This window comes from Oreochromis aureus, linkage group 11, assembly GCF_013358895.1.
Source record: "Oreochromis aureus strain Israel breed Guangdong linkage group 11, ZZ_aureus, whole genome shotgun sequence".
Taxonomy (NCBI): Eukaryota; Metazoa; Chordata; class Actinopteri; order Cichliformes; family Cichlidae; genus Oreochromis; species Oreochromis aureus.
Window position 1 is genome coordinate 21,944,275 of NC_052952.1, and position 18,627 is coordinate 21,962,901.

The 18,627-nt window shown below is 40.9% G+C and overlaps 2 protein-coding genes across 5 annotated transcripts; one reads left to right on the forward strand and one right to left on the reverse strand.

The window, feature by feature from the left end:
- Positions 1-1,770: 1,770 nt before the first annotated feature.
- On the reverse strand, positions 1,771-10,354 carry flcn (folliculin). Of its 2 annotated transcripts, XM_031744299.2 has the most exons (12): positions 10,126-10,351; positions 9,753-9,956; positions 9,490-9,636; positions 9,172-9,393; positions 8,922-9,088; positions 8,745-8,836; positions 5,605-5,768; positions 5,287-5,400; positions 4,752-4,875; positions 4,513-4,638; positions 2,832-2,934; positions 1,771-2,430 (listed from the first exon to the last, which is right to left on the reverse strand). In XM_031744299.2, the coding sequence occupies exons 2-12, from the start codon at positions 9,954-9,956 to the stop codon at positions 2,223-2,225; spliced, it is 1,671 nt and encodes a 556-aa protein (XP_031600159.1). In that variant the 5' UTR covers positions 10,126-10,351; the 3' UTR covers positions 1,771-2,222. The 2 variants fall into 2 exon arrangements, with proteins under 2 accessions (XP_031600159.1, XP_031600158.1); XM_031744298.2 differs by having other exon boundaries at positions 9,172-9,636; positions 10,126-10,354.
- Positions 10,355-10,560: 206 nt separating this feature from the next.
- On the forward strand, positions 10,561-18,268 carry leng9 (leukocyte receptor cluster (LRC) member 9). 3 transcript variants are annotated; one of them, XM_031744323.2, is made up of 8 exons: positions 10,561-10,691; positions 10,912-11,034; positions 13,351-13,444; positions 13,799-13,938; positions 14,047-14,376; positions 14,463-14,643; positions 16,276-16,384; positions 16,465-18,268. In XM_031744323.2, the coding sequence occupies exons 2-8, from the start codon at positions 10,920-10,922 to the stop codon at positions 17,125-17,127; spliced, it is 1,632 nt and encodes a 543-aa protein (XP_031600183.1). In that variant the 5' UTR covers positions 10,561-10,691; positions 10,912-10,919; the 3' UTR covers positions 17,128-18,268. The 3 variants fall into 3 exon arrangements, with proteins under 3 accessions (XP_031600183.1, XP_031600185.1, XP_031600184.1); XM_031744325.2 differs by lacking the exon at positions 10,561-10,691 and having other exon boundaries at positions 10,764-11,034; positions 14,466-14,643; XM_031744324.2 differs by lacking the exon at positions 10,561-10,691 and having other exon boundaries at positions 10,771-11,034; positions 14,050-14,376.
- The last annotated feature ends 359 nt before the right edge of the window (positions 18,269-18,627 follow it).

Genomic DNA, 18,627 nt, shown 5'->3' on the forward strand with positions numbered 1-18,627 from the left:
TCGACATGCTCTCTCACTTTGGGTTTTCCCACTTGAAGCCAGGGTGGCTGCAGCCTTTCACTTTGAAAGCCTTGTTTTCTATTTTCCTTTCTAAATCTTTTCTCCTTTCCCTTTCTCACTACTGACTTAGAATTTTCCTGACCTTAAACTACCCCGTCTCCTTCCCTTAAAAGTGGTTAATGAATAAAGTGCCAGAGCTGACCTCTTCCCCTGGATTTCTCCCTCATATCCCTCTGTATCCTACTCAGACACAGGCACAGCTCAAAGTGAAAGTGCTCCGCTCAATTCTCCCTTTATGCGTCGGCCACTCCCACAGGCACACGTTTTACCTCACTATTGACTGACCCGTCTCCCTCCCTTCTGCTCCCCACGTTCCCCAACACCCCCCATCCTCCCGCTCCCACCCCCATCCTCCCGCTCCCAACCAGGGCCGAAGAGGCTTAGTTATGCAGTCAGAGCATATGTTTTTCATTTGGATTCTTCCCCACACCTCTCTGCCTGTTGATACTATCAGTCTCTGTCCCCTAAGTCAGTGTGCAGTATCATCCCATGAAGTAATCCGTCAACAGTCAGTTTCTTTTAGAAATAAGGATCACATTCATTACATTCCTCGAAGAGCTAACGAGAAAGATTGCAACACTGAATTGCCAGAAGATGCAAGTCATCCCAACATGACTGCTTTCTTTAGTCATTAATGTTAAACTTAGCTTTGCAGAGGTGGAATGTATGATTCTGATGCGGAGCACTGTGCACAGCTGTCATCATCCAGTCTGTAAAGTGTTGTTTTGTGGCCTCAGGTTATGCAAAGCATCACGTTGGTTTGGGATATCAGTCAGATGTCAACAGAGGAGTTGATTAATGATGAAAGGAAGGAAGTGTGGGGTTGTTGTGTCAAAGCAAGTCGTTATTCTTCATGTTTGTTGGATCATAAGCCAAACGACAGAGGAAAATTTCTCAGAGAGGTATCTCTACTGAGAGGAAAAGGAAACCAGGCAGCCGCAGCAAGTGAGGGCTCCATATTCCCCAAGGCATGACTAAATCAAAACCTCTTCACTTATGCCATGTTTATAATGATGGATATAAATATCTAGTCAGAGTGCCGTCTTCCTGGTTCATACTGCATTTAAAATTCAGAGGGAAGTAAATACGCAGAAAATCTGTGAAGCTGCTGCAGATGAAGTCCACACATGTCGGAGTTTAACTCAACAAATGAAATCCAGATTTAATAAAAACAAAAGAAGTGCATTCCTTTAAAAAGGAAAAAAACTAGTCACTCCAATATAGGCAAACTCACTTTTTCCTTCATAATTCGGACTAAAACGCAAGTTTGAAACTTAAAATTTCGGGGTCATGAAAAAAAAAATTTAAAAAACAACTTCCAACTTAAACAAAGCCACATTTTACTGAATTTTACTGAGTGAAGTCTGCGAGCTTCAGCACATCAACAGGCTCATATAACTGGCATGGAAAAAAAAAAAGCAGCAAAAAAGCAGATCAGTGACTGGCTCATTAAAAACCCCAAATCCTGCCGATGTGGTCAGCTGTCCCGGGTCCTTGTTATGCAACACTTTTTGTATGTTTCAGGACTCGAGGAAAAAAATTTTAAAGTGCTGTCTTACACCACTTGAAGCTTGCTCGCAGGAAGGCATTCAAACGAGTGGGAGGTGATGGAGAAACAAAAGGTCTCCACCTCTGCTTCACTTTCCCTCCCATTTTCTTTCTATTCACCACAAGGTGGAGCCAACCATGGGTCGAGAAAGGACGTCAGGCTCAAAGTTCACATTGGTTTTATTTTATTTTAAAACATCAGCAGGAGTAAACAAAGTGCAAAGTCTTTTTTGTAATAAGTTAAGCTTTACATATCTGTATAAAAATGTCTCCTATAAGAGTTCCCTTTGACAAATAAAAGCCCTCATGCATTATCCAAACCGATTCTACTTGTTAAGTGAGCAAGATAATCATCATCGTTAGATACACAACAGTTACTGAAAACAACCATAATTGACGAGCGAAACCCTTCGTGTCATCTGTTCACAGTCCTTCCTTCACTATTCACTAAATGACGAGACTGTGGGTAAGAAGAAAAAAAAAAACTAAACTAAACAAATTAAAAAAACAAAAACAAAACAAAACAAGGGGAATGTCAAAGAAATGGCATTCCCCCTCATTTCAGCTCCCCTTTCTTTATCCTAATCTCCTCCTCCTCCTCCTCCTCTTCTTTGTCACTGGCTGGGGCTCCTCTCCCCTCCTCGGACTGCTGTCATTAAATGGCTCTTGTATGTTTTGCTAAGTCCAGTCATCCAGTACTTGAGCAGCCTGACGTTGTCCTCCTCACCGGGCCCCGTAGCACCGAGGAGTGCCAGAACCTTCTGCGTGTCCTCCCTCCCTCGACCGTCCACTTTGGAGAACTTGAACAGCACTTTGACTTTACTGAAAAAAAAAAATAGATCACACTTAAGACTAATTATGCCTTCCTGAAGAAGACAGAATTCGGAAATTCCGAGTTCCCAGTGGGAATCTTTGTGTGGAACGCCCTCTCAATAAGACGTCCCATTTGGAAATATCCTAAGTTAGCAATCCAAGATGGCAGTACTGAATGTAAAACTATGAACTTTTAATCTGTACTGCAAGTGTTGTGAGTTTTTGACTCATTAAATATTGAGCAGTGATCGAGCTCTATCCATTAATGTTTTTTCCCTGTTTCTCCCTGAATGGCTCTCCCTTAATAAGAACGTAAACAAATTCTGTTTTTGCTGGCTTCTTGTAAAATGCACTGTTCCGACACCCAGTTCTGAGGTATCTAGAATGTGCCATAAAGGAGCTTTACTCACTTCATCCACTCCTCCTTCAAACACAGCAGGCAGTGAGACACAACATCCACCGACAGGTTCTCATTGCACAGAGCGACCTCCAGCTTGTTCAGTAATGCTGGACCTGGAGAAAGAGGACAAAGATTCAGACAGTGGAAGAAACATGTGGGAAGCCTCTGTCAAAGTTTAGAAAAAAAAGTGTCAAGCAAAAAAATTTTTTAAATTCTTAGCAGGTGATTGGCTGAACTATTTGTGTATAACCGTCTGCTGTGGGAAAACGTCAACAAATCAGACTGATGAACCACAGGATGCAGCGAGCGCAAAAAGGAAAAACAAGCCGCGGTCTGAGTAGCTTTATAAGCCTGCAAGCACTCGCCGCAGCCAGCAACGCAGCAAATGTTTTGCTGTGTACTCGAACAGTTACTCATTCTCATGTTTTAGGTTTGTGTAGCTTTTGAAGTTTATAATTGTAGTTTTTGACCCTTTCTCAGGTTTGCTGGTATGTTTGTTGCTTTCGTGTATTCTGCTGTGTGTGTGTTCCTATATTGACAAAACCCTTTAGGAGGGGTGTCAAACTCGTTTCACAATGCGGGCGACATACAGCCTACTTTGATCTTAAGCTCCCCTCTCTGTCAGCGCGAAGAAGTTTAACTGCATATTTAATCCCTGATATATGTTGGTATAAGAAAAAAAGTGCAATTTAAACAGTACGTCTCAGTTTTTTGACATGATAAAGTAATGGGGCCCTATTTTTTTAAAGGAATCTAGTGTTAAGAAAAAACAGGCAAGAAATTTCTATAATAGATAGTGATTAATGGGAACTTTTTTCATTTATGTTTTACTGAATTACTTCAGTGTAGTATGAATGCCCACGAAATAGGAATTTATTAGTAGGAGACGCTGTAAAAACCGATGTTTGGTACACCTGTAAAACCTAAAACACACCTATAGCCGTGACCTTCTGACTCTTAGTTCATCACAGAACTGATCAGTTCTGATTTGCCCAGAACCAGTTTGGTTTGTCTGCTGGCACAAAGTCTGAAGACTTGTCAGATGGATTCTCTGATATATATTCTGTGGAAACAACTAGTTTCTGTTTTGGATGCAAATCCTTTAAATTTTTTTTAACGGATTCCTTAACGCCGTTGCTGTGCCTGAGCATTTTCCTACTTTCACTTCAACAGCTGCTCTGACTTAAATGAGGGTTAATAATCAGGAGGGAAAAAATCTATCCCTTTAACTGATACAGAGTCAGATGATGATACATGTACATGTGTAATCTCTATAAATAGATTCTACATATAAAGACGTCCATTTGTAATCTGCTTTTAGTCCAAGTGTATCGACCAATTAGGCTAGAGCAGGCTGGGGTTACATAGCCGTAAGCTTTCGGTGTGAAGAGCAAAGGAAGGATGGCATTTGTCAAGATGGAAACTTGAAAACATCGGCTGTCGTCTGGAGAAAATGTAGCTTTTTATTATCGGTCTTTTAATTTACTTGACTTTGTAAAGAATGAGCAAAAAGCAGAAATAGAAAGCAACGAACAGACAAACGCAGATTACACAGGAAGCCGTGATAAGTTTACCTTTGGCCTCAGAGGATTAATCAGCAGTCAAGCCGATGGGTTCCCAGACTGTAAATTGTGTAACGCTAACAGAGGCAACAAACATGCAGCAAATTAAATCAAGACAGATGTACTCACCCCTGTCTATAGGTTGTGTGTTGGCACTGGTGATGGTGAACTGATAAAGTGAGCTGATATCGTCTTCTCTTACAGCTGGGATGTGACAGCTTCTCTCTGAGGTGATGTCCACGAGCACTGTGAACTCTGAAGAGCAAATCAAAGCAAAATCCTTACAGTTTAACCTGTAAATACACGTCTACAGTTTTTGACAGAGAATCTCACGCAGCGATCTACAAATCTCAAAGAGCTTCTTGCACCTGAGGAGCTGACGTGAGCTGGAATAGGCACATCGGGGCAGAGACCCAGAAAGTTGCACTTGTAGGCCTCCTCGTACTGAGAGCTGTACGGCACGGAGCGCACACAGCCTACCGGGAGCAAAGACTAATGGGAAAATAGAGGAGTTAATGGCCGTGATGACACAATGATTGATCTGGCTAACATTCACACAGCCTCGCTGTCTCTGCTTACTCATTAATGCTATAAGTGATGCTTTTCTGACAACTACTAAAGAACTGTGGTAAAGTAACACAACATTACAATATGAACTTGTCTTAAAATTATATACTGATAACATTAAAAATGTATCTTTCAAGTATTCAAATGAAAAATAACCACAAAGAAAACCCCAGGAGAGCATGTAGTGGCAAAAGAAAAGGTCAAAATTGTGCAATAACAAGAGCATTACACCCTCACACAAATAGTGGGTGCGCTCCCCTGCCCCAAAAGTTCATGTTTACCCATATTATAATACAACTCTCGCTCTACAAAGGCCACACCACTGGAGCAGAGTACCTTTAGCACTGTAAAAGCTGACTGGATGAGAACTGGATCTGCACCTCTCCATATGACCTGATTTCCCATGAGCACGTGCCAGGCTAGCTGTCGAAAGTCAGGAGCCCCGAGGACCTGCCGAATGAACCACAATGTTTACCAAGCAACAGCTCACACATTCAGTGTATGAGCTTTCTTTTTTAAACCAATATGCATCACTTTACCATATAAATGATTGCAAAAACACACTTATTTTTCTATATTCAATCTCAGTTTTCTATCGCTGTTCATGTTTAAGTTGGGTATACATTAGAAAACTACAAATGTGCTTAAGTTCACCTGTCTCAAATGCCTCAGTGACCTAAATTTTGGACCAGGTAATTCATCCAGTTTTGTATCATCGCTCAGGAAGTTGTGGGCCAGCTCGGTCTCTGACAGGTGCCTCTGCGTCTTTGAAGCGCCTCCTTCTGCTCCCTCCCAGCAGCTCATTTCCTCCTCTTGCTCTTTAAAACACATGACATTAAAAAACAGAAAAAGCAAATGCTTTCAAGCAAAGGTTCATTACAAATGTGGGGAATTTCCGTAGGAAACTGTGATAAACGGTGGTTCATACACCACATGAGTCATACCTACACAACTATCACCATAGTGCACACATGAGGATAGCTACCCACTGTTTCCAAAACAAAAAAAACATACTCTGTTAGTAACACCTATGACCTGCACTGCATAGCGACCACATTACTAAGTACAGAGTTTCAACTACCTGGTAACACAAATATCCGGCCAACTCACATGATAGCAACCCTGTGCATTTATTCATGTAGTCATGGTCAACATGACCTGCTGACGTTTAAAGTGATCATCATAATGGGGAAGAAAGGTGATTTACGAGACTTTCGATGTTGCATGGTGGGCTGTGGGCTGGTCTTAGCATTTCAGAAACTGCTGATGTTCCCACACAACCACCTCTGGAGTTTACAGAGAATGGAAAAAAATAGAAGAAAATACCCAGTAAATAAAAAAGAAAAGAAAATATACAGTAAGGAGCAGTTCTCTAGGTGAAAGTGGCTTGTTGACATCAGAGGAGAATGATGACAGGAAGGGAACAGTGACTAAAATAACAATTAATTACAACTGAAGTATGTAGAAGAGCATCTCTGAATGGTCAACAAGTCAAACATTGAAGCAGATGGGCTACAGCAGCTAAAAAAAAAGAAAGAAAAAGTTCAGATAGGCTCATTAAAATTGGACAACTTCCAACTGGAAGCTTGGAAAATACTGCCTAGTGATGAGTCTCACTTTCCGCTGCAATACTCAGATACTAGGGTCAGAATTTGGAATAAATAACATGAATCCATCCTGTCTTGCATCAACACTTCAGGCTGCTGCTTGTGGTTTGGGCCACATTTTCGCGGCACATTTTTTACTACTTAGTACCAATAGAGAACCAAGATCGGTATTGTTTATTTATTGTCATAAATGTATTGTCATAAATCTGAAGCAACTGTGTGATGTTGTCATGTCATTATGAACCAAAATCTCTGAGGAATGTTTCCAGCACCTTGATGAATTATGTCACAAATAATTAAAGCACTTCTAAAGGTAAAACAGGACTCAACCTTCTCCTAGCAAAGTCTATGTAATGAATGTCCATTTGGTGTATAAATTAACAGATTCTTGGTCATATGAGCCAGAATAGGATTTAAAATTCCAGAGATAATACTGTCAGAGAAAGTTTCCCTGTAAATCCTGGGGTTGTTTTTTTTTGTAAATGATATTACTGAATACTGACTGGAATTGTGTGAACTCTCTGGAAAGTTGGGATGCTTTAGTGAATCACTGTTTTTCTGGCGCCTCTCCACAGACTCGTCTGGTGATTCACACTTTCACCAGAGGTTTTTCAGTCAGATGATAAAAACCATAAGCATGTTGTTCAAACTAATGACATGCTGTCATGAGTTTAGGTTAATTTAAGAAGAAAATGAACCTAACCACATCTAAAAGGAGTGGTTTTTAAACTTTTTCACACACACTTCAGAAGCTGAGCCAAGGTGACACTGCACATTTTTTTTAAACCAGTCATCAACAAGAAAAAAAGATGCACGTTGAATTTTGTTTTAAAAACTTCAGCAATTTACATCAGAAATCTCCTTTTTGCCTATTTTCCTTCTAAATGCATTTTTTCAACTTCATATTTTTCATCTGGTTGTCTGAGCCCCACCTGTGGGACCTCCAAGCCCCACCAGTAGGACTTGTAATTCACTCAGAAAACCACAAGAATTTGCTGGTTAGAATATCTTTCTACCCGGAACATGGTTCATGTTCCAGGTTCATTTTTCATGTTCCCTGGAACACAGTTCACGTTCCAGTGTAGAATAATTGCACAGCCAACATCTTTAATGACTTTAAAAAATAAGAATTGGGTGTACCAGTTTGGCTATAAAATGATTAGGTTCTACAAAGTCTTTACTTGCCAAGGCCTATTAACTTTCTCTTGTTGCCAGCATAAACAGATTTGTTTGACAGCACTCGGTGGATTAACCAATACTTAGAACAATGGGAAAGTCAAAGGAACTCAGGGAATATCTAAGAAGAAGAACTGCAGATTTACACTAGCTGGGACGGTCTCTTGGATCCATTCTAACAAACAGATCAGAAAATACACAGATTCCAAGGTTATCAGTTAAAACCATTGTATGCAAGAACAAATTATTCAGATATGTCACCACTTTACCAGGTTCTGTAAGAAGACCCAAACTGTCACCGTCAGTTGATGCTGGAAGACTTGAGCCAGGAAGCATCAAGGCTCAAGTCTGTCTTGAATTGTCAAGCATTGTGCTCTAAGACCTTTTGACTGACAGTCAAATAATATGTTGTACAAAGTGGATGGGATAATGACCACGCAGTTGGTATTCCCACAGGATAATGATCCTAAACACATCAAACCTGGTTTTGGAAGGGATAAAGCAGGCTGGAAAAAAACATTAAGCATCTGAAATGACCTTCCCTAAGCCCTGACCTCACTCAGAAAATATGTGGACTATGCTTATAAGCTGAGCTGGTTCAATGAACCAACAAATCTAAATGAACTCTGCCAAGAAGATGGGTGAACTACCCAGCCCTCAAAATAGGCCAGATACTTACTGAGCAATTAAGGTGCAACTTCCTAGGGAACATTAAACCAAATATTAGAGGGAGCGTATATATATATATTTTAGTTTGTATGTTTACTTTTGAGACTGTGTGGATTAGAGAAAATCCCAAATAAATTCAATTTTGCACATTCAGTTCTTGTTTTTTAAAGTCATTAAAGATGTATGCTTTACAGTCATTCCACCCTGGAAAAATAACAGTTCAACCAAATCATTTAAAGCCCAAAATTACTATGAGATTCATGTTCATGATGAGTGTATGCAAACTTCTGACCACAACTGTATATATTTAAATATCACGCCTCTTAATCGAGGTCAACCTACCTGTTTGTCTCTCTATGAGCACCAGAGTGTCCTCGGTGGGGGCTCCTTCCAGGAGCTTCTCCGTCAGACGGCTACCACAAGCTTTAAGTAACCTGGAAGTGAGGTGAGACCACTCATTAGCTGGGTGAGAGACTGACTGGAAAAAGAAGAACAGTTTCTTTGAACCTAATGACTCACCAGCTAAAGGAGGAGTGCAGGCTGGCCCACAGGTTAGGATGCTGGGTGAGAGAAGTCAGCGAACGGGCTGCATTGCCACTCCTTTGGTGTGGAAAAACTGCAGGTGAAAATGCGCTGTTCATCCTCACAGCTCGCTGGGGACAAACTCCCTGTTCATTGTCAAACACCTAATGGAAAGGATGGTCCAAAGACATCAGAAGCACTAATAAATAAGTCTGCTGAGTTTATTATGTTTATATACGTGCTCTACCTTTAGAGCTGTGCTCTGCAGACTCTGTATAGTAAGCTTGAGGTGACGCAGCAGGAAAGGCCAGGAGTTTATAAGGTAGATTCTGTCCATGGCTACCATAACAATACTGTACCAACGCTGGAAGCCTCTAGCAAGACTGTCTTTGATAAAGAAGGTGTGTGAGAACACAAATCCATGTTGCTCATCTCCAAAAAAAATGGGCCCTTCACGTCCGGGACACACCTGACACCAAAACAAACAGAAAACATAAAGAAGTATATCAGTAATCAGCCGATTAAAGCCCACAGACAACACCCACGTAAACATGTCACTAATTACCTCACAGCTGAGACTGCGTACACAAGCCTGTCGGACCACGCTGAAAAGCTGGGACTGTCTGGGGTGCTGGTGGCTGAGGAAGCGGATGCCTGTTTCATCATCAATGCTAACAAAGCCCGGGTGAGATGCAGGCAAGGATCGGCAACCCTATGAGACAAAGAAAAAAGGAAATTAGTACTTTAAGGCTGAAAATTAATGAAGAAACAAATAAAGCGAGGGATCCAAGTATCTGATAAGGTCGCAGTCAGGCCCCTTCTACTCACCTCACACATTTCTTTCTGTGTGGCTGAGCTGTTGGCCTTCATGGTTAGACCTTCACCATCACGGTCACCATCTCGGTCCCCTGGCACTTGGGCACCTGCCTGGGATGAAGGGGATGGGGAAGGCGGGTGTAGTGCCTCAGTGCAGAACAGGGTCCGAGGGCCATGGAGCTCACAGAAGTGACAGAGAGCCACCAGAGCATTCATCTGAAAGAACAAAACAAGTTTTCATATGTTTACTGTTCTAAAGATGTCTGATTTAGATCTGAACACCCACAGTCATGACACCCACATCTAGTTCTGGTTAATCACTGACGTTACCAGATTACACTGGGGTTAAAATACAGGTACAGCTGGCAATATGAGACGGTCTTACCTTCAGTGCAGAACCAAGTTCAACAAATGACTGGTGACACTTCACAAAGAGGCATTCATTGGACGTAGTGTTCAAAAAGCCGTGCCGTTAAAAAAAAAATAAATAACAGCGCCGTGAAACAAAATCAAATCTTCATCGAGCCCGTATTTTAAAAAGCCATCGTTCCTAACATCTTAATTGAGGCTTTCTACACTTTTTTGTTGTCCTCTGTGTAGCTGCCAGCAGGCAACAAAAACAGACCTCGTCACATGATGCAGAGTCACGCGCTCGGGCACAAATGACGCGTGGCTGCCAACTGCTGCTCATTTTTCTCAGTTTTAACCGTCGAATCAAAAACATCTTTAATACTTTACCAGCGACGTGAAAGCACGCGAACATATTTAATAGTTTTTCAACTTTTTTGTGTGCCAATATCAGGCTTTATGTACGACAAACGAGGCATTCCTCGGCAAACGAAAAAGTGGAACTACATTACCCATAACCCAATCTGGTATAACAAACAAGGGGTTAAAGGGGAATAAAAAAAAAGTCGGAACTGTTTTCATTGAAGGTTTGTGTACTAAAAGGTATGTTCCGGTTGATTTCTAAGCGTATATATGGTTTAAATATACTATCTTAGCAGACTAGCTGGTTTATTAGCTTCTCTTTTAACACTGTACAACGTTAATCCGTCACTTCCGCATTAAAACATGAACGTTTTTTATAGGTGTGTCACTCTTAAGTGGTCAACAAAGAGATAACTTACACACAGTGACACGGCAGATCTTTTTGACTTCTAAATCTCAGATCTTAGGATGGCTTCAGGTGGATCAGGAGTTCCCCCCACCGACCCGACTGACACACCGAGTCCACAGGCAGGGGTCCCCGCTGACTCTCAGAGCGGCAAAGACACCCCAAAAGCCAAAGGAGGTAAATCAGTTTCACACACTTACTATATGTAATCTAAAGTCAGTCTGTGAAAGCTTCTAAGGTGATTTGCGGCACATCTTGTTATTAGACATGCACAGTAAAACCCTGCTGGTTGACTCATATGATTACACCAGCTTATTATTTTCCTAGTAATCCACTTATAAATCATATTGTTGAGTCTGTGGTGTGAGTCTGTGTTACTCTGGGCAATAGGAGTTCTGGCCAGGTCTTAGTTTTGTAATCGCGTGGCCGGAGCCTCTTATCATCAGAAGGGGGGCTGAAGGATGGAGTCCAGTACTGTAATGAACTGTTTCCTACATTTTTCACGTCCTGCTGGGGCACTCTGCTTTGCTGGAAATGTTTCAGGATTTGAGGAAATGACTGACTCTGATCTGCCCGCTTCTACTCCCACTCGAAACTCAGCAGACTAATCTGTGGATTAACTTTATGTATACTAAAGAATTTCAAAGTTGTAATGTTTAATTTTCATCCTTAGACATTTACTTATAGGCATTCAATTTGAGAGAGTTAAAAAAACTCTACCAAAATTTGTGGCTGATCCAGACAACCATCTCCCTTTCTAAGAAATAAATCACAGCTAATAATTAAAGTATTTGTGTCATGAGTCACGTTCATTCATCCTGTCTCTAAATAGTATTGCAGGATGTGTGTTATTTGGGTGTAAAGGCAACCTCATCATGTACATCATACTTGGCTGACATTTGAGTCCTCTGAGTTGAGTCATTGCCACCTGTCATATGATAATACTCAATGGAAGTGGACTGGAGATGGACTATACATGTCATTTTCCCCATGCCTCTTTCTCACTCTTTTATTTATGACACAGCATGGTAACGGGAATGATAAGAGGGGTTTCTAATAAATGAACAGACGATAAGGAATCCTTTTTCCAGATGTCTGTGTGAGTGACATAGACTGATGCAGAAGCTCATATAAGACACCAGCCAAATGTAAACACATGCAGAAGCAAACGGTAAAAATATACGTGAACAAAAAACAGAAAGAAAAGTACTGCTCGGCTCTCATGGCTGATCTGACAGGTGCTCATCGGTGGTAGAAGTAGAAAAAACAAAATCCAAGAGAACTCACTCAGTATTATGTATATACAGTAAAAGCCCCGAGGTACTTCATCAGGATCTCAGATTTTTTTTCTTCCACTTTACTTTAAGAATGAACTTAAAACTTGTACTTTTACCAGAGGCCAAAGTTGTTCATTAGTTTTCTATGGTTGGAATTACACCACATAATTTTAGAAATTTTTCATGGATTTTGGTCTAAGTAGAAACATACTACATCTTCTAAAAGTATGGTATAAGTATCACATGTGTTATCTGATATTGTTAATTTATCATTCATATTGGTTTGCTGAACACTTTAACAGCCACTACAATCTGATAGATGAAGATAGTTTCACTGATAATGAAAACTACTATAAACTAACAGGGTGTAAATTTCCTCTGTTTTACAGCTGGGATCAATGTGAAGAAATACAATCTTTTAACTCGCAGTTTTTGGAAGTTGGACTTTTTGTAGGATTCAGCATAGCCCATGACCCAGTTACACAGGGTCAGCAAGCAAGTACGTTTGGGTAGTGATGTTGTTTCTTATGAAACTCACTTGTTTTAACATTAAAACACCATCACCTCTGTGGATTGGTTAAATGTGAAGTAAAACCCTGGCTTGTTTTGCAAAGAGAAAGCACAACTGAATCAGGAAGAAGCTAAAATGAAAGTTGTCTGTCTAAATTTGGCAGATTTCTTGTGAACTTGCAGACTGACAACTTGCAGACTGTCTCTTTTTAGCAAGAGGGGATCTAAAGAGGGGCACATCATTTTTACAGTTACAATTAAAAAAAAATATAGATTCATAATATAAATCTAATTTCAGTTATGCTAATAAATTATAAATGCAGCAATCTTAGCAGAGGATTACGAGTTTCTCACATTGACTTTTTTGGTCTGTGAAAACGAACAAGACGCCGGGGTAAAAGTCAGCTCTACGGTTCTAGTGGTCCAATGGCGAAAAACATTATTTTGAATACTGGCTTATTGTAGCACAGACAGGTACCCAAAATTGCGAGTGACCATATAAGATGCTGTAACATGCCTTGGGACTGCTTTAAACAAAACCTGTTGATCTCTTCTGCCATTACATTTTTTTTTTTCTGACATAGTTTGAATGCGGAAGATTCAAAGGGTGAAATACTGCATGACTTCTGTTCAGTTTTATTAAATGTTGGCTCTTTTTATTTTTAACCTTTTGTTCTGTCTCTCCCTCTGGCGTCCTGTCTTTCAGAGTCAGCAGAATGTTGCAAGGATGGAGCCAAAGTGTGCCAGTTTTTCCGGATAGGAAAATGTCGTTTTGGCCTCAGATGCCGTTTAGCTCACAGGTTTGCTCTCCTTACTTTATTCAGAAAAGTCATCAGAAACATACATGAGGATTTATAGTTTTTTTCCAGATAATTTCTTGGCATCTTGTGGATTTATTTTCAAAATTAACACAAAAGATTTTGGAAATTATTATAGATTAGCTGCTGTTTATCTTCAGATCACAGGTGTTAGAAGCTTGGTTTGGAGACAGAGAGACATGGATGTAAATATCTTTGGAATGACCTTTTGTCTGCATGTTTTCTGCATTTTTTATCTGCGGGACAGTTGGCTAGATATGAATACCTTCACTGATGAAATTTCTGTCTCAATCTCCTTGTCTCTGCATTTTTTCCACTGCTGCTCTCATTTCTTAGTGACCCATTACAGGATGATTCAGGGGCTCTATGTCCTGAAGTGGATGAAAAACAGGAAGGAGAAAAGACACAAGACAAACACAAGAACAAGAAGGGCAGTGTGAATAAAATGCCAAAGCCAAAACATGACGAGAGAAGAGGTCACTCCGCATTTATTTAGCTTTCTGTGAGAACATACTTCCATGAGACCAATTACACTTTATACTATTTGAACTTGTCCGTTCACTTTATTAACGGTTTCTCTTCAGCAGAGGTGAACAAAAAGCCTCGTATGCGCACAGCAGATGACGTGATCTCCCGGATCCTGTGGGACCCATCGGTGGACGGATCAGAATTTGTAGTGGGCTATGTGGATCGATTCCTCGGCGTGCTGGAGCGCCCATTCTGTGACTTCAACTGGGAGACCAACCCGTGTGACTGTGATTACACTTCTGAGCTGGCCCTGCCCAGACACAGGATCCAGTACTTCACCTACAGAGGGCACCGTGTCTGGGACCGGCACACCAGGACTGACCGAGTTTTTGGTTCCACAGGTCAATCTCTGGCTCCCCCCTTTGGAGGGGTAGAGGAAGTAAGAGGTAGGACAAGCAGCTTTGATGCTGCCCGACCTTACATGTGACCACATGCATTCTGCAAGATGACTGAATGTTACGTTTTGTTTTAGAAGAAAATACAGCAGCGCTTGAAACAACTAACGAGCAGCCACCTGCAGAGGAAGAGAAGCAGAATGAGACAAATATTCACACCCCTGAGTCTGCACCACCACCACCAGAGTGTACAGGAAACACTTCTGAGGAACAACAGGAGTCACGAGGACCATGTGTTGTGGAGGAGGCTGCAGATAGGTCTGGTGTTCGTGTTGCTCATTTAAATATAACTTAGAGCTGGGCGATATAAGATTTTTTCATATCACGATATGTTTTTTTCATTTCAGGCGATAACGATATATATCACGATATAAACCAAATAACTATATTTGTAAGATTTAAATGTGCCGTTGCTCACAAGTAAAATGTGAAATAATTAGCAGCTTGTTTTAATTAAAATATTTATTTCCCATAATAAGTTTAACATGAGACTTCAGTTTCAGATAAATAAAGGCAAATATTGCAAACTACACAAAAGGCAGCCGCTAAAGCGTTTAAGTTTCAAAATAGAACAAACAAAACAGACTACTAAATTGTCAATTCCACTTAGAAACAAAATATTAATTCTAAAAATAAATCATAGGTCGTTTTACAGAAGAACAGACAAAATTGACTAACTTTTGTCAATATCAAATAAACTGAGAACTAAAAGGAAATTCTCAATCTCTCCTTGTTGTATAGCTTAGCTTTTCAAACAGTTTTAACAGTTACTTTAGTCTGACAAAAGCCGAATGACGAATTAGCACTTTCAGTCAGAGATTGAGCATGCACCGCTTTATTGTATTTCCAGACTTGCTTTCGGCACAAATTACAGTGCGCGCTACTCTGTTTTTTGTCAGACTTGAAATAGCCGAAATACCTTCACACAACGGAACTTCTGTGGCCCTTCCGTTCGACAAGCCCTCCGGCATTGGAACCATCATCTGTTTTTTCTTCGGTAACCTTCGCTCACGCTCTCGGTTGATTTTTCTCTAGTCGGCAAACTCCTTTCCTTCATTACCCGTGCTGCACGGCTGCAAAACAAAATACACATGTGCGCCTTTGGCGCTTGTGTTGTACGTAACAAGTCACGTGACGTGACGCTGCGGCTGTGATTGGTTCGGCTCTGCGCTACTTAATTTGGATTGGCTGTTCTTTTCTTTTTTTTTTTAAGAGGACAAGAGAGATGAGGCCTATCGCAATAGTTTAATTTTTCTATCGAGAAAAAGTTATTTCGCAATACATATCGTTATCGTTTTATCGCCCAGCTCTAATATAACTCAGAACAGATCTTAAGTAAAACAACCCCCCATCCCAAAAAAATCATTGTTAGCATCTACACATTGTTTTCCCAAATCACTTTGTGCAAAATGTTAAAACACTTAAAATGAAAAAGATGCTAGAGGATCTTCAGCATCAGTGATTTGAGGCAGAATATAAGGGTGGGGGTATATTTTAGTAAAAGATTTAAATCAGACCCTTTCTGATTGGAGCATTCAAATGGCATCTTACTATCTAGAGGTCTGAGGACCTCCACCCACATCTCTTTCACTCACACCTCTGCATCAGGAAGACGAGAATAAGAGAAAAGCAGAGAAATGCACTCCGGTTATAGCTTGCCTTCCTCAAATAACAACCTCATTCAGGCAATATACTATTTCCCCCCAAAAACTGTGGGCTTTTAATATAAAATACTCTAAAAAAACAAACCCTTTTGTGACACATGTTAGGTATGTAACAAGCTGTAAGAGAATGAAAAGAACTTGCAATTAGAAGTTAGAGAATGGATTTTTCAAAATGTGTGTTTACAGCTGGCTCTTTATTGATTTTGCTCATCTGCTTTGATTTCAGACATCAGAGTTCCTCAACCGAAGAGGAGGCACCGGGTGTAAAAGAGGAGGGTGAGGGGGAGACTCTGCCAGAATGGGAGGAAAGCTGGGAAGGCAATGAAGACTGTATGGTGAGTACAGCACATCTTGCCCTGAAATCTTGCTTTTACACTGTATGTTATGTTATTTGCATGTTCCCTTTCTACTACAGAGTTATCCTGCAGCCCTGCAAGTTAGCAAGAATCCATCTGTCCCTCTGGAGCAGAGAGAAGAGAAGCGTGGTGGTCGCCCACCTAAGAAGAGACCCACACACTTCATCACCTTCCGGGCCAACACTCCTGCCATCCTCTCCTGTTTCCAGCAGCTGCAGAAGGAGCTCACCTCCCTCATACCTTCCTCTGCTCCTTACTGGCAAACCGCCTCCAGCCTTCACGTCACCCTGTGCCTCCTGGTGCTGCCCAGTCCCGCTGAGGTGGCGGCTGCTGGGGAGATCCTCCAACGGTTTGCCCAACTGGACCGAAACCCGCCGGTAGCTGTGACCTTTCCTGTGAAGCTGAAACATTTCAATGGGAAGGTGCTGTACCTGAGTCCTCAGCCTCAGCTCCACCTACAGCAGCTCAACAGCGGTCTGCAGGAGGCCTACAGGAAAGAGGGGTTTCTCCACAGGGACTCCTACAACCCACGCTACCACCTCAGTCTGGCCAGGGTAGTGGACATCGAGGGCGAGAGGATATTTGAAGGTGTGGGGGACCTGAGGGTGGGGAAGGGCTTGAACTTTGGCCGTCTGCCAGTTAACACCTTACACCTCTGTGCCATGGGCGGCTCTAAAGTAGACGGTTTTTATGAGAGGGTGTGCACGGTAACACTTCGATGATAAAGAAGTCTGATTTGCAGACATTACTGGGTGCAATAAGCCACGTGGCCTCGTCTACCAAAGCTGATGCCTCTGTTTTAACTTTATAAGAAGTTTTGTTTATTCAGATAACATGCACATTTTTTAATGAAGGCCGTAAGGTGTAAAAATATAATTTGGTTAAATTTATTAGATATAAATACTGAAGTTAAGTTAAAAATATGATCAAAGTTATATTTGTTTTCCCTATTTAATGCATTTGAATCTGTTAAGGTACTAAATCTCATGTTTCATATTTCCAGATGAGATATAGAGGAAAGAAAAGGGCGGGGATGAGCTGTTAAACATCACTAAAGCTAAAGACAACATCCTGGCTATAATACAACATATAAATAATTAATCCACAATATTAAAAAATACTACTGAAGGTGCTGAAGTTTTTAGAGCAGCAGTCCATTTTAAAAATGTTAGCGCTGGTTCTGTTAGCCATGGATCTTTACTGCACAGTTTTCATGTTATAGTGTCCTCAGTGTCATCAGCCTGCTTAAATTCTGGTTCACTGGTGAAGTCGGTGGTTGTGACATTTTATTTGCTACAGCGAATCATATTTGGGAAAATCCAGAAACTAATCCATAATTATTTAATAATCAATAAGCCAAATAACTTTTTGCTTGGAGAGACACTAAAAACAATGAAGAACTGTTTGTGCAAACATGAGCTGGAGCTCAGTGATATTTATGTCTAATTGACTCGGGACCATGAGTTTGATAATATTAATGCTGTTTTTATTGCTATGAAGAACTTTAAGAATGTTTTAATTGGTCATCTAATTTTCTTGGTGCAGAAATGCTTGTTATACTTTATATCTGATGGGCCGAATGATTGGGGTTAATTTTGTTAACTTTGACCTGTAAGCATGCTTAATTTACACTGTTTTACTACTGCACAGACAATAAATTTGAAACTGATTATGGACACATAAAGTGTTCGTGAAGGAGAAAAAAACACTTTTCTCTTTTTATAGGCCTGAATAATTGCTGTTCGTAATTCAGTGACTTGTACAATGGGTTTTATATGAATGTTGCATGGACTGCACTCTTTTACAAATGATTATGACCACTAGATTATCATGTGGATTAAATATTGAATTGGTTATTTTAAAGTCGTGTGAGTGGTGATGTGCCAGCGCCGTTATAAATGCCTTCATTGTGGTGCCGAGGATGTGGAAACACTCCCTGAGCTGAAATCTTACATGCATCCCTTTCTGCTGCCCCCTCTTCTTCCTCCCAGATACATAAACACTATACATAGGCTATATGAGTCAGTGAGTATGCTCTCTGGCTCTCAATCGTGTCTGCACTCCCTCGCTTGCATTATCTCCCTTCCCCCACTCTTTTTCAGTGACACAGAAAAACTAACGCCGCCCCCTCCCTCTTCGCTCGCCTGCTTCTGCCCCCCTCACTCCAGTGGCAGACAAACACCGTAGTCTTTTTTTTTTTTTTTTTTTTTTTTTTAACTCGT

Coding starts and splice junctions, on each gene's coding strand:
- flcn (XM_031744298.2), bottom strand. CDS start 9,956: ATGAATGCTCTGGTGGCTCTCTGTCACTTCTGTGAGCTCCATGGCCCT. Junction 9,089..9,171: donor TGCAGAGCACAGCTCTAAAG/GTAGAGCACGTA, acceptor CCTTTCCATTAG/GTGTTTGACAATGAACAGGG. Junction 4,639..4,751: donor AGCTCACGTCAGCTCCTCAG/GTGCAAGAAGCT, acceptor TTTGCTCTTCAG/AGTTCACAGTGCTCGTGGAC.
- leng9 (XM_031744323.2), top strand. CDS start 10,920: ATGGCTTCAGGTGGATCAGGAGTTCCCCCCACCGACCCGACTGACACA. Junction 13,939..14,046: donor AAAACATGACGAGAGAAGAG/GTCACTCCGCAT, acceptor GTTTCTCTTCAG/CAGAGGTGAACAAAAAGCCT. Junction 14,644..16,275: donor GTGGAGGAGGCTGCAGATAG/GTCTGGTGTTCG, acceptor CTTTGATTTCAG/ACATCAGAGTTCCTCAACCG.